Raw genomic sequence first — 13,856 nt, forward strand, 5'->3', positions numbered from 1 at the left:
AAGAGGCAAAAAAGAGAGAGAAAGAGCAAAAGAGAGACAGAGAAAAGGAGAGGAAAGAGAGAGAAAGAGAGAGAGAGAAAGAGAGAGAAAGAGACAAAGTGAGACACAGACAGAATTAGAGAGAGAGGGAGATGGAATTAGAAAAAGTGTGTGAGAAAGAGACAATGAGAAAGAGAGAGAGAGAAAGAGAAAGTGAGAAAGAGAGTGAGTGAGTGAGAGAGAAAGAGACAGAAAAAGAGAGACAGAGAAAGGGAGAGGAAAGAGAGAGAAAGAAAGAGAGAGAGAGAAAGAAAGAAAGAGACAAAGTGAGAGAGAGACACAGAGATAATGAGAGAGAGAGAGGGAATTAGAAAAATTGAGAAAAAGAGAGTGAGAAAGAGAGTGAGTGAGAGAGAAAGAGACAGAAAAAGAGAGACAGAAAGAGCAAAAGAGAGAGAAAGAGAGAGGAAAGAGAGACAAAGAGAGAAAAAAGAGAAAGACAAAAAGAGACAAAACGAGAGAGAGACACAGAGAGAATGAGAGAGAGGGAGTGGGGGAGAGATATAGAGAGGGAGAGACCTTGTTCTTCCTTTGCTATAATTTGCAAGGACAGGGAATGGAAAGGACTTATTATGAGGAGAAGCCATTCCTCTGTTGCTTCTTCCTTGTGTTTCCTGCCAAATGTATATTAGCCCCTTTGTAACAGTTTGGCCGAAAATGGTTATGGCCCACTGTAAATTTTCAGGTGTCAAGAAGTTCAGGAGAGGTCACTTGAAGAAGGAAGGTAAATGTTCTCAGTTTTGCTCTTTGGAGGAAAAAAACCCCTCTTTATTAGTTTATTGGTGACTTTATTTGTTAGAGAGATCCATCAAGAGTCAAGAGTAAAGGGGGGAAGATGTGGAAGGTTTATGAATGAGTCTCGGAGCTTTTAAGATGTTTAAGCATTCCAGCTGGGGAATTCTGGGAGTTGAAGTCCACTTTTCTTAGAGTCATCAAAACAGAGAAACACTGGTCTAAATTGCTGAATTTCACAGTTCTGGGTGAGAATATAGCTAAATTCATTCTGCTACTTTCTTGAGTCTACTTTTGAAAAAGATCTGTGTCTTTCTGAAAAATAAGTATAATGTCTTCTGTCTCTACACATAAACCAACTCTAAATTATCCATCAGATCAAAGAGAACTCGTACCTTGCACTTCAAGGTACTGGTTCTCATCTTTAAGGCGCTCCATGGCTTAGGGCCCGGGTATTTACGAGACTACCTTCTGCCATCGATAACCTCCCACCGGCCAATACGCTCTCACAGAGAGGGCCTCCTCAGGGTGCCATTGGTCAAGCAATGTCAACTGACGACCCCCAGGGGGAGAGCCTTCTCTGTGGGGGCACCCGCCCTCTGGAACGAGCTACCCCTAGGAATACGACTGATCCCGGACCTCCGTACTTTCCGCTGAGCTTTGAAGACCTTCTTATTTCAGCAAGCTGGGCTGGCTTAAAATTTTAATGGGTTATTTTATGGGTAAAGGGTTTTAAAATTTGGGGAAGCCAAACTGATCTAATTCTGTTTTAATTTATTTTAATTTTTATATTGTATGCATTTTAATCTTGGCTGTTTACCGCCCTGAGTCCTTCGGGAGAAAGGTGGTATACAAATTTAATAAATCTAATATAATCTAATCTTTTATGCAGAATTCTAATAGCAATCTCTTTCAGAACAGTTATATCTGCATTGCCCATTTTCAATCTTGTGTTAAAATGCGCAGGACTTGATCTCTTGTCTTTATTCTAATAAAAGGCAACAAAATATATCTAGGGACCTTCCTCATCCTGGTGAATCTGAGCATGAATTTCCTCAGCATAGCTGGCTGAGGAATTCTGGGAGTTGAAGTCCACCCAACTTAAATTTGCTAAAGTTGAAAAACACTGTTTTAAGTGGTGCGTAACACTCAAAGGTGGTCTCACTCAAAGGTGGTTAAAGATAGGACAAACTATACATTTTTATTTTATTGTTCAGCATAGAACAACACCCAGGTCTGGAAATAAGGATCTCACACCTCAACAATTTCCAGGTAGGTATATGGACTACAATTCCCAGAATTCCACAGCCAACCCAACCGAACCGGCTGAATACCACCTCTGTTTACGACCTTCTTTGCCACAGTTGTTAGGTGAACCACTGCGACTGCTAAATTAGTAACGTGGTTGTTAAGTGAATCTGGCTTCCCCTTTAGTTCACATGACCCCAGGACACTGCAACAATCCTAGCATCCAAATTCTGCAAGTGTTAACAACGTCCAAATTTTGATTGTGTAACAAGCAGTGTGAACAACAGTCACTTTTGTCAATGCCATTATAACTCTGAACGGTCACTAAACAAACAGCCATAAGTCGAGGGTTACCTATACTATCGCTGCATTTTAACCAGAGATTAAATCAACTCTCAGGGTAAGTAATAAACGGATAAATAAATGCTATATGGCATCCCTTAATGACTTTGCTTTAATAAGAACTAGACTTTTAATTAACCTGCCAAGACAAATTACAGCCAATGGCTCTCAGGTAGTTATTGAATACAGCTGAGACTCAACACTAAAGCTGCTTGGGGAAGAAGGAGAAATGTCACTCTCACAACGAAGTATCGTTTGGCAATCTGGGGGAAAAAAAAATTAGACCATTAAACAATCCCCGTGGTTGGGAACTTTGTGTAAATTTTGATAGAAAAGTCTATGTATTACAGCAAGGTGGATTAGCAGTTATTCAACATAGTTAGTTGTCTCGAAATATACAGCCGATGTAGAGAGGGTTAACCTATGTGATTTTAATGAGATCCTCTCCTGCTATTTAGTAATGTTTTGTTTTAAAAGAAATAAGCTATTTAAATTTTAATTTAAAAAAAAAAATTAAAAAAGAGAAAAAGAAATAAGCTATATCAAAATGAACACAATAATCAAATGAGGCTTCTTCCAATAACAACATACTCAGGTTTCAATCCAGTGAAAAAGAAAATTGACCACTGAGAGTAGTGGCCAAACCACAATATATTGCAACTCTTAAGAAATTCTTGGATTAAGTGTGAATTCCTAGATAGCCAAAAGAAGACACCGTATTTCAATGTCAACCATTCTAAGAACAGTATTTGGTCAATCCAGTTGCAAGCTTAACCCTTCAAACTGAAAAATGTCCGGCACGGATAGATTTATTGGGAAGAGAAGGACGGTGTGGAGATGCAGCCATTTTGAAAATGCAGTCCATATTATTTGGCATTAAATATTCAGTTAAGATACTTCTTTTCATCCCCCAACATCCAACCAAAAAATAAGAACAAATTTCCTGTCAGTGAGAACAATTAATCAGCTTCCCTCCAGAAACTGTGGATGCTCCATCACTGGAGGGTTTCAAGAAGAGATTGGACAGCCATTTCTATGAAGTGGTATAGGGTTTCCGGCTTCAGAAGTGGGTTGGACTAGAAGACCTCTAAGCTCTCTTCCAACCTGTTATTCTATGTTAATTAGCTATGGTTCTCCTTAGTTGTGTGGTTATTTCAAGGGTTGAAGAGAGCAAACATTCTTTTGTGGATCCAGAGTTAGGATCTGGTTCATTCCGCCGTGCCCTTAAAACCCATTTTTTCCAGCAAGCCGGGCTGGCTTAAGAAGAAATTTTTAAATGTTTTAATTGGTTGTGATTTTTAATTTTGGGGCCAAATTTATATATATTTTCATTGTTTTTTTAATATTTGTATTGCATGTTTTTAATTCTGGCTGTACACCGCCCTGAGTCCTCAGAGAGAAGGGTGGTATAGAAATTGGAAATAAAAAATAAAATAAATTGAGCCAGCTGAAAATCATAGACGCGGGGTCAGAGGTGGGTTTCAGCAGGTTCTGACCAGTTCTGGAGAACCGGTAGAGGAAATTTTGAGTAGTCCGGAGAACCGGTAGTAAAAATTCTGACTGGGCCCGCCCCCATCTATTTTCTGCCTCCCGAGTCCCAGCTGATCAGGAGGAAATAGGGATTTTGTGGTAACTTTCCCCTGGATTGGGGTGAGAATGAAGATTTTACAGTATCCTTCCCCTGCCACGCCCACCAAGCCATGCCACGCCCACCAAGCCACACCCACAGAACCAGTAGTAAAAAATTTTGAAACACACCACTGCGCGGGATCCTTGGTACTCTCTGATGCCCTTAATTTTTCCCATTTCTCCAATTCTATATTGTAGCCATAATTTTGGGGAAAAATTATGGGAAATAAACATTAAATTGACTCTATCAACGGCATTCAAGGAAAACCAGTTAAAAATGTTCTACAGATGGCATTTTACACCAGGACAGCTTGCTAAAATGTTTCCTAACAACTCTCCAAATTGTTGGAAATGTAAAAAAAAGTCCCCGGAACATATTACCATCTCTGGTGGACATGTCCTAAGGCGAAAAAATATTGAGCTAAAATTAGAAGTTGGATAGAAGAGATAATTGGTTACAATGTGGACTTGAAACCAGAGATGTTTTTACAGTAAAGAAATTAGATATTTGATTTTGCATATAATTACAGCGGCAAGGATAGTCTATGCATAGTCCTGGAAAAATGAAAAGGTACCAAGAGAAGGAAGAAATAATTAAGAAAATCCTGGACTGTGCAGATAAATGGATAAATTAACGAAATAAATTAAAAAAAAGGAAGATACAGAATATTATCCAGTATGGACTAAGTGGTACGATTGGCTCGAGATTAGGGAAAGTAAAAATGAATAAATGATGTGACAAATGTGTAAAATACTATAAATGAATAAAACTAGAAATAAAGGGACGATAAAGATAAAGATAATAAAGGATGAGAAAAATGGGCAATGTAGAAAGTAAGAGGAACGAAGCTGATATATAAAAAGAAACACAGATTGTGTGTTTGTGTTTTGTATGTTGTGTTGTGCTGTTGTAAAATTAATTAAAATAAATAAATAAATAAGATGCCCTTACCAACAGTGGTGGTGAGAAAGGAGACTAACTCGGATTCTTTTCCATCGTTGTAAAAAGCCAGGTGCCACATTCCAGAATCCAAATACTGAATGAATCCCGTCTCATGGCTGGCCGGTGGCACAAAGCTCTTTTGCTGCCGTTGTGGTCCTTCCAGATTCCTAGCTTCCTGACTCAGAAGCCTCCGTCCGTCCAGCAGCTCGACAAAGTCAAACTGAAAAACACACACAAATGGGAAGAACACATGTGTTGAAATAGAGACCCACCCAAATAATTTCAGGTCCTGGTTACAGATAGTCCTTGACTTAACAATAATTCGATTAGTAACCATCTGGGGTGGGTTCTACTTACCTTTACTACCAGTTTGCATCGTGGCAAAAAAAAAACAAAAACCCCCGCCAACCCTGGAATTTACTTCTGGTTTTCAGCCAAATTGGCCCATAGTAAACAATGGATTTACTTAATGACTATCATGTTCACTTAATGACTGTATGTGTTAAACAACCCCCGTTCGTTCAATGATGGCTGCAACAGACCTATAATCAGGTAGGTTACATGGGTTGACCCGCTTTACGACTTTACGATCCGGACTGACTGAATCCCACCTGTTGTGGTCCGCCAGCAGCCTGAGGAGCTGGCAAAAGAGTCGGACAGCGATGAGGTTGAGGTAGAACAGGGTCCAGTCCTGGAGGCTGGGGAAGGCCCGGATGAGGACTCTGCGTCAGAGGCAGAGATGGGGCCAGGGCCATCGGGGAATGATGTGCAGACTCCGGAGCCTCCAGAGGCTGACAACAGAGAGGCAGAGGAACAGGAGGAGCCTGTTCCTAGTGCACGTATGAGAAGAGCTGCCAGAAGGCAAGAGCAGCTACAGCAAAGAGGATGACTCAGGAGTAAGGCCAGGAGATGATTGGCCCCTTCCATAAGGCTTAAAAGACCATTAACAGTTCTGGGGCTCTTTATCGGAAAACAACGTTGATAGACTTGTTCTTGTCTTGCTGCACTTATCCCTGGTCAGCGTCTTCTGCTTCTGAACTTTTGCCAAAAAAAGCCTTTGGCTGTTTGCCTAATTATACCAAGGTTGGTGATTAGACTGAAGAATTTGTTTTAATTTAGTTTGGACTACACTGAGAATGAGTTAATTCTCAGCTGTTCTAATAAAGTCTGTTTGTTTTGGAACTGTTTGCGTCTAATACTACCTACTTGGGCCTGTGTCACACCACCACCCCTGGTTGTAAGTCAAGGACTACCTGTATTGCGTCCTACGTTCAAAGCACGAGCAGTAATCATTTTAGTTTTATTTGCATTGGTCAGATCTCCTCAGAATACGCCTCACCTGGGTGTGCGAAGGCGGGAGTCCTTTTCGTCCATAAATCCCAACCAGAGCTGATTTCCCCAACGAAACATTAAATTTCAAATGTACAGGATGGTCGATGAACACCTGAGATCTCCAAAATATGCTGGGAGGGATCTTCTGTGTAACCCGTCGGCCGACATCGATCTCCCCGGTGTCTATAAAACTGTCTTCGGGAAAAAACGTACTGGGCTTTCCTGCTGAAATATAGGAAAATAAAAATAAAATCTTAGGTTAAATGAAGGTTCTCTTAATTGAAAAATTATCTCCTCTTTGGACAATCAAGACATTATTTTTCCCCCCACTCCAATCTGAGAGGCGGGAACCACAAATTTCCAATCTTCTATTCCTTTGGAATTTTTATTATCAAGATTAATTTTTTAAAAATGTTTCGTACTAATTTTTTTTTTTGTTAAGGAACTTTCCTCTGCTGTCATTTTGATGGTCCTTTTTTCAGGAACGAGGAAGGTAGAAATATGTATTAAGGCTCTCTTCAATTGATTGTTACTGCTTTTATTATTATTGTTATTGTTATTGTTATTATTATTTACTTTTATTCACTGAGCATTTAAAAATGTATCACAAATATCATTGACTTATTATTATTATTTACTTTATTCATTAAACATGAAACTCAGTCAACTGAACATTAAAAAATGCATCGTAAATACTATTATTATTATTATTATTATTATTATTATTATTATTATTATTATTATTATTATTATTATTATTATTATTGATGTCTCATAGTCTTTATCTAGGAAAATATCTTTATATCTTTTCAGAAAGAAAAATAGAAAAGAACCTATTCAGACAATTACAGTTAAATGTCTTTCCTTCTGTGTGTGTATCTGTCTGTGGTTATTGAAAAAGTAGGAAAATGTGAAATTAAAAACCAGAAAGGAGAGGGACACACAGATAAAGTTAATAGTTAAAACCTTTCTTTGTAACCCTTTGCAGCCTTTGAATCTTCTCATTATTAAATTTTCCTCCCAAATTTAAAACAGTGTTTTGAAGAGTTTAAGGCTACTTTACTCTTCTCTTACAACCACTCTCTATCTACACTACCACTGCTGGTGTAGTAACAGAAAAGCCACATCATCACTGTGGGTGTTTTTAATTCATTTTAATCTCTTATAATTTAATCTGGTGCTGAATTTATAATCGTTTTTAATTCCATGTTTTATTATGTTGCAAGCTGCTCAGTGTCTTGTAAATTTGATACAGGTAGTCCTCGACATATGACCACAACGGGGCCCAAAATTTCTGTGGCTGAGGGAGAAAGTTGTTAAGAGCCCCAATTTACGGCCTTTCTTGCCACAGGTGTTAAGTGAATCACTTCGGTTGTTAAATTAGTAACACAGTTGTTAAGTGAATCTGGCTTCCCTGTTGATTTTGCTGAGGACACTGCAACCGTCATAAATATGAGTCAGTTGCCATGCATTTGAATTTTAATCACGTGACTATGGGAATGCTGCAGTGGTCATAAGTCTGAAAAAGGGTTATGAATCACTTTTTTTCGGTGTCGTTGTACCTTCAAACAGTCACTATATGAACTGTTATAAGTTGAGGACTACCTGCAAGTAAAAATAAATCTGTTTGTCTCCCCACTGAGAGTACTAGGCCTCACTGGGCAATTTTGGAATCCTCCTTTTTAAAATTATTCATGCATTTCCGCAATTTGGTGAGTTTTTCTGATATTTGCTACAGCTTTGCACTTATCTATTAGTAGATGTCTATTTTTGAGTTCATAGGGATGGCCATTTATCCCTGAATTTCAGAGATACAGAAAGGTATCCTAAACATCTAAATCGGTATTTCTCAACCATGGCAACTTCAAGAGGAGTGGACTTCAACTCCCAGAATTCCCCATCCATCCATCCATCCATCCATCCATCCATCCATCCATCCATCCATCCATCCATGTTGGTAGGGGAATTCTGGGAATTGAAGTCCACACCACTTCACCACCAAACTAGAACTAAGGAGAAATTTCTTGACAATTAAGGTTATTAATTAATGAATGAACAATTAATCAGTGAAACAACTTGCCTCCAGAAGTTGTAAATGCTCCAACACTGGAAGTTTTTAAGAAGATGTTGGATAACCATTTGTCTGAAATGGTGTAGGGTTTCCTGCCTAAGCTGGGGGTTGGACTAGAAGACCTCCAAGGTCCCTTCCAACTCTGTTATTCTATTCTATTCTATTCTATTCTATTCTATTCTATTCTATTCTATTCTATTCTATTCTATTCTATTCCTATTCTATTCTATTCTATTCCTATATTCTATTCTATTCTACTCTATTCTATTTCTATATAAAACTCTATTCTACTCTACTCTACTCTATTCCATTCCATTCTTATCCTATTCTATCCTATCCCCATATTCTATTCTATTCTATTCTATTCTATTCTATTCTATTCTATTCTATTCTATTCTATTCTATTCTATTCTATTCTATTCTATTCTATTCTATTCTATTCATTCCACTATTATTCCATTCCATTCCATTCCATTCCATTCCACTCCACTCTACTCTACTCTATTCCTATTCCTATTCCTATATTCCATTCCATTCCATTCCATTCCATTCCACACCAAGGTTGAGGAAAACCGCTCTAAACTGGTGCCAAGTTGGAGTCATTTTCTGCCTGCCATTTTCTTCCCTTCCTTTTTGAAACATAAACGGAAATGGTATTTGGAGAATAAAGAATTAAAATGTTCTCCCTCCAGCCGCAGTCTTTTTTTATGCAGCCAAATTCCCTGACAATACTCTGTTTAATGGCAAGAATTTTGATGGGGAGTAGATTCTTGCAGCCCTAACGTATTTTTTTAAAAATATTCCAGACAGTAAAAGTCTACTTAAAACTTAAGTGATTCCATCTGTTAGGAAGTTAACACAAATCCCACCCACCCACCCCCCACTCCCGTGGACAGATTAACTGCTTTGGTGTTAAGTTTATTTAAAATATGGGTGGTATTTGCGGATATATGTACATCCAACTGAAAGAGATAGCTTTCTGTACAGAGAGTGGAATTTGCACAGGCAACCATTGAAAACTCTGCTCCAAAAACATCTAATAATGGAAGTCTCATTTCACCCACACTAAAATAAGCAATTTTTAAAATTCACCTTTCAAACATGTAAGACTCAGAAATCAAGTCCTCAGCTTTATAGCAGTTCGTTCAGTGAACATTTGAAGTGGCGATATCATTGAAAAAAGTGACTTATGGCTGTTTTTTCCCCCACACTTACCGCCGTTGCAGCATCCCCATAGTCACGTGATCAAAATTCAAAAGCTTGGCAACTGACTTGTACTTATGACAGTTGTAATGGATATAATTGGGATATTTCTGTACATGTGATTGCTATCTACATTTGTAGACGCAATTATTAAATTTGCGGATGACACAAGAGTGGTGGGGTTCGTTAAGAAGAACAATGAGTCTGCTTACAGGAAGGAAGTACAAGGGCTGACATTGTGATGTAATGAAAATAATCTCACACTTAACACCACAAAAACTAAAGAATTTATAATTGACTTCAGGAGGAAGAGAGATGTACGTTTACCATTGTACATAAATGGTGAGGAGGTGGAGAGGGTGGGTAGTTTTAAATTTCTGGGCATTTATATCTCAAAGGACCTCTCATGGACTATAAATGCTAACATACTTGTGAAGAAGAGGCTGTACTTCCTGAGAATGCTCAGGAAGATAAATCTATCTCAGCATCTACTTCTGTCCTTCTATCGCAGCACCATTGAGAGTGTCCTGACATACGGCATTCTTGCATGGCATGGGAGCAGCTCTGTAGCGGACATAAAAGCTCTACAGAGAATCATTAAAACTGCCCAGAATATCATCGGACTCCAGCTACCAGCCCTGGAAGACATCTTCGAATCTCGCTGTTTGAGAAAGTTGCATAACATTCTCAGAGACTCTTCCCATCCTGCTTACAATCTTTTTGGACTGTTGCCTTCTGGCAGAAGATACAGAACAATTAAAACTCGGACCACACGTTTTCCAAATAGTTTTTATCCCAGAGCTATAATTGCACTCAACTAAAGGGCCACCATCAGTGAGCTGTTGGACAGCATGACTTGGTCTGTTGTGTGGATGTTTGGGTGGTTTGGGGGTGGGGAATTGTGGTGGGTGGGAGTGTGTTTGGGGATTGTTACGTGTGTTGGACCTGGTCTTTGGGTGTTAAGTGAATTTCGTTGTATGAGTATACTGTGTATACACGTACAATGACAATAAAGTTATTTATTTTATTTATTTTACATAAAGTTCTGAAGTCACAATTGATTTCTACACATTTTAGTTGTGACTCAGAATATTTGGAGAACTGAGAACAGTTTTTTTAAAAAAGAAAAATATCAGCTAGATTATCAGCATGGCACACAAAGGTTCTTAATTTTTGCAAACTTTTTTACTTTGATGGGGAAAAATTGTGCTGCTTTCGTAGCAATCCTGAGTTTTATTGTGGTATACAATGTTTAGCTTTAAGGAAAGACAGGATTTTACCTCTGACAAGTTTTTCCTGAGATACTGTGGTAGATTGTCAAGCTAATTTTCCTAAACAAAGGATGATTTTACACGGCTTTGAATAGTTACGTTCAACTAGTAGCAACGTTTTTTGGCTTCCTGAGAAGCTGGATAAATTTTTAGAAAGCATGGAGTATTCTTGGATGGTAAAGGATAAGAATGAACAACATTTACACAAAAGTTAAATAATTGTGCTTGCTTTTCCTTCTACAGGTAGTCCTCGACTTATGACCACAACTGGGAGTGGAATTTCAGTTCAATCGAAAGTAGAAGTCGTCGTAAATCAACTTTCCACGTGACTGGGCCTGATTTTATGAACATTTTTACAACGGCTGTAAAGCGAGTCATTGCCGTCATGAAGCAAATCAGGTGGCCGTTAAGCAAATCCAGCTTCCCCAATGCAAAGTCACTGGGGAAGCCGGCAGGAAACGTCACAAATCGTGATCAGGTGACGAATCGCTTAATGACCACGGCAAAAAAAAAAAAAAGCTTGTAAAATCGGGTGTGTGGTCACATTTAAGTCCTCGTTTAATGACTGCACCACTTAATGTCAAATTTTCTGATCCCAACGGTGATCGTAAGTGGAGGATCACCTGTAGCTTTTTCCATCTGATTTTCAAAATGGAATCATTCAGAATCTGATCTCAATTTAGCGAATTACGTTGAATCTTGTGGTTTCAGGGAGCTTTAAAAAAAAAAACATATTTTGGCGTGAGGCCTGCATTTACCAACAAAATCACCACGGAAGGCAACAACAACGAAGCGTAATTAAACAAGAAACATCAACATTTAGTATCCCTGTGGAGGGAGAAAACAAGGAGCGTTAAAAACAAACTTATTTTAAATGTTCAACACATGTCAGTGAAGACAGGAGGATTTTGGAAGAACACACAGTAAACAAACACACACGAAAGAGATATTTTCCACACACACCCCTTGATGGATGGCTCTGGACTGGATTGTGGTGGTGTGATAATGCACGTTTTGGGTCAGTGTTGGAAGAAAGGAGAGATGACGAATGTGAGTGGGTACGCGCTAGAAAATTCTGGAATGAAGTGGCAACTGGAGGGGAAGGCCATGATGTTATGAGGGTGGTGAGACACACAACAAGGAAAACACACCAACCGTACCTTCGCCGGCTCCTTTGCCTTTCCTCTCAGGTAACTCTAACCCTGTGCCCCCTGAGGAATACAAGGAGACGTCTGTTGGCACTGGCCAACTGCCGGCTGTGTCTTCCGTGATCTCAAACATCTGCCCTTCCATCGGCTGCAGGTGCCAGTTTAGGCCAAACAGGTGCATGGCTGCGGTGAGCAATGAGAGAAGTCAACTTTGGGGGGTGGGGGAGATATTTTCTTCACGGAGAAGAATTGTGAAATGTCAAAGAAACAAAAAACAAAAAACAGGGCCGAGGTCAGACGTTTGATCCCTCAGGATTCCATAATCAGCATTAGGATTTCTCTTGGAAGCATTTCAAGGCATTTGATTGGATAGATAAAAGGTGGTTTGTATCTAGGAGAACATCCCTCAAGTTGGGTCTCCAGATGAGGTGGGCGTTCCACCTCTAGAATTCGTCCCTATTTGGGCCAAAATCTGGAGGAGGGTTCAAGGTAATGCAGTTCCAACTCATTAGAGTACAACCAGTGGGCTTTATTGATAAGACTAGGTGCAGAGAGATCTAGATTTTGGTCCATCCTCCATCAGGGAAGCCAACAATGTCATTTAGAGCCATTCATTCTTGATCAACCCAACGGCCACTGTGACTTAGAGGCGAGTAGATTGGATTCTATTTGACAATCAGCTATGGGTCCCCCCCAAGTGACCTTGGACCAATCACTCTCTCTCTCTGCCCAACCTAACTCACCAGAGAGTTGAGGGAAAAGCAGAAAGAAGGGACACTGAGTTTAATTCATTGCCTTACTCTCCAGAATTAAAAGGTGGGATATCAACCAACTAACCAACCCAACCAACCAACCAATCCAACCAACCAATAAACCCAACTAACCCAACCAACCAACCCACCCACCCAATCAAGCAACCCAACCAACCAACTAACCAATCAACCCAACCAACCAACCAACCCACCCAATCAATCAACCCAACCAACCAACCAACCAACCAACCCAATCAAACCAACCAACCAACCAATCACAGATTATGAAAGTCTAGTCAGGGATGTCCAACCTTGGCAATTTGTGGACTTCAGCTGGGGAATTCTGGGTATTGAAGTCCACAAGTCCACAAGTTGCCAAGGTTGGACACCCCTGGTCTAGCCTATCATCCTTCAGTAAATACAGGAAGGCTGAGATCCTATAAGAATAGCAGATGCTATGAGTAGTGCCTACTCTGTAGTCCTCGATTTATGACCACACCTGAGCCCAAAATTTCTGTTGCTAAGTGAAACATCTGTTAAGTGAATCTTGCTCCATTTTACGACCTCTTTTGCCACAGTTGTTAAGTGAACCACTGCTGTTTTTAAGTTAGTAACCTGGTTGTTAAGTGAATCTAGCTTCCCCATTGATTTTGCTTGTCAGACGGTTGCAAAAGTTAATCACGTGACCCCGGGATTCTGCAGCCGTCATAAGTTAGTTAGTTGTCAAGCATCTGAATTTTAATCACATGATCATGGGGCATGCTGCAATGGTCGTATGTGTGAAAAACAGTCGTAAGTCACTTTTTTCAGTGCCGTTGGAACTTTGAATGGTCACTAAATGAACTGTTGTAAGTTGAGGACTGTAAAGTCCCCAATGAGTCAACCTTTAAGGACATATCTATGATCTTTTGCCAACAATGGGCTAATGGTTTGACTGTCCTCTTCTTTGTGGGATATTTTTTGATCGGCCCATCTAACTTACAAATCTGAGATTTTCTAACCCACCTTGGAGTAGGCACTACCCATAGCATCTGCTGTTCTTGTAGGATCTCAAGCTTCCTGTATTACTGAGGTCTATCTAAAGAGGCCCTCATTTACCAAGGCAGGTTGTATGAAGAGAAATGGGGTGCACACACTCAGAAAATG

The 13,856-nt window shown here is 39.6% G+C and overlaps 1 protein-coding gene across 13 annotated transcripts in view; it reads right to left on the reverse strand.

Annotated features, from left to right (window-relative positions):
* TENM4 (teneurin transmembrane protein 4) overlaps window positions 1-13,856 on the reverse strand; it is a 626,114-nt gene that overhangs the window by 127,587 nt on the left and 484,671 nt on the right. For 7 of the 13 annotated variants that reach the window (XM_087895778.1, XM_087895776.1, XM_087895774.1 and 4 more), the window contains 3 exons: window positions 11,971-12,141; window positions 6,273-6,490; window positions 4,943-5,153 (listed from right to left, as the gene is read on the reverse strand). In XM_087895778.1, coding sequence (XP_087751904.1) covers window positions 4,943-5,153; window positions 6,273-6,490; window positions 11,971-12,141 — 600 coding nt within the window. The remainder of the gene's footprint in view (window positions 1-4,942; window positions 5,154-6,272; window positions 6,491-11,970; window positions 12,142-13,856) is intronic. The other 6 variants (XM_087895779.1, XM_087895775.1, XM_087895773.1 and 3 more) reach the window with 2 other exon arrangements.

The sequence above is a fragment of the Pantherophis guttatus genome, chromosome 5, assembly GCF_059756535.1.
Source record: "Pantherophis guttatus breed Tessera chromosome 5, ASM5975653v1, whole genome shotgun sequence".
In the NCBI taxonomy this organism is placed as follows: domain Eukaryota; kingdom Metazoa; phylum Chordata; class Lepidosauria; order Squamata; family Colubridae; genus Pantherophis; species Pantherophis guttatus.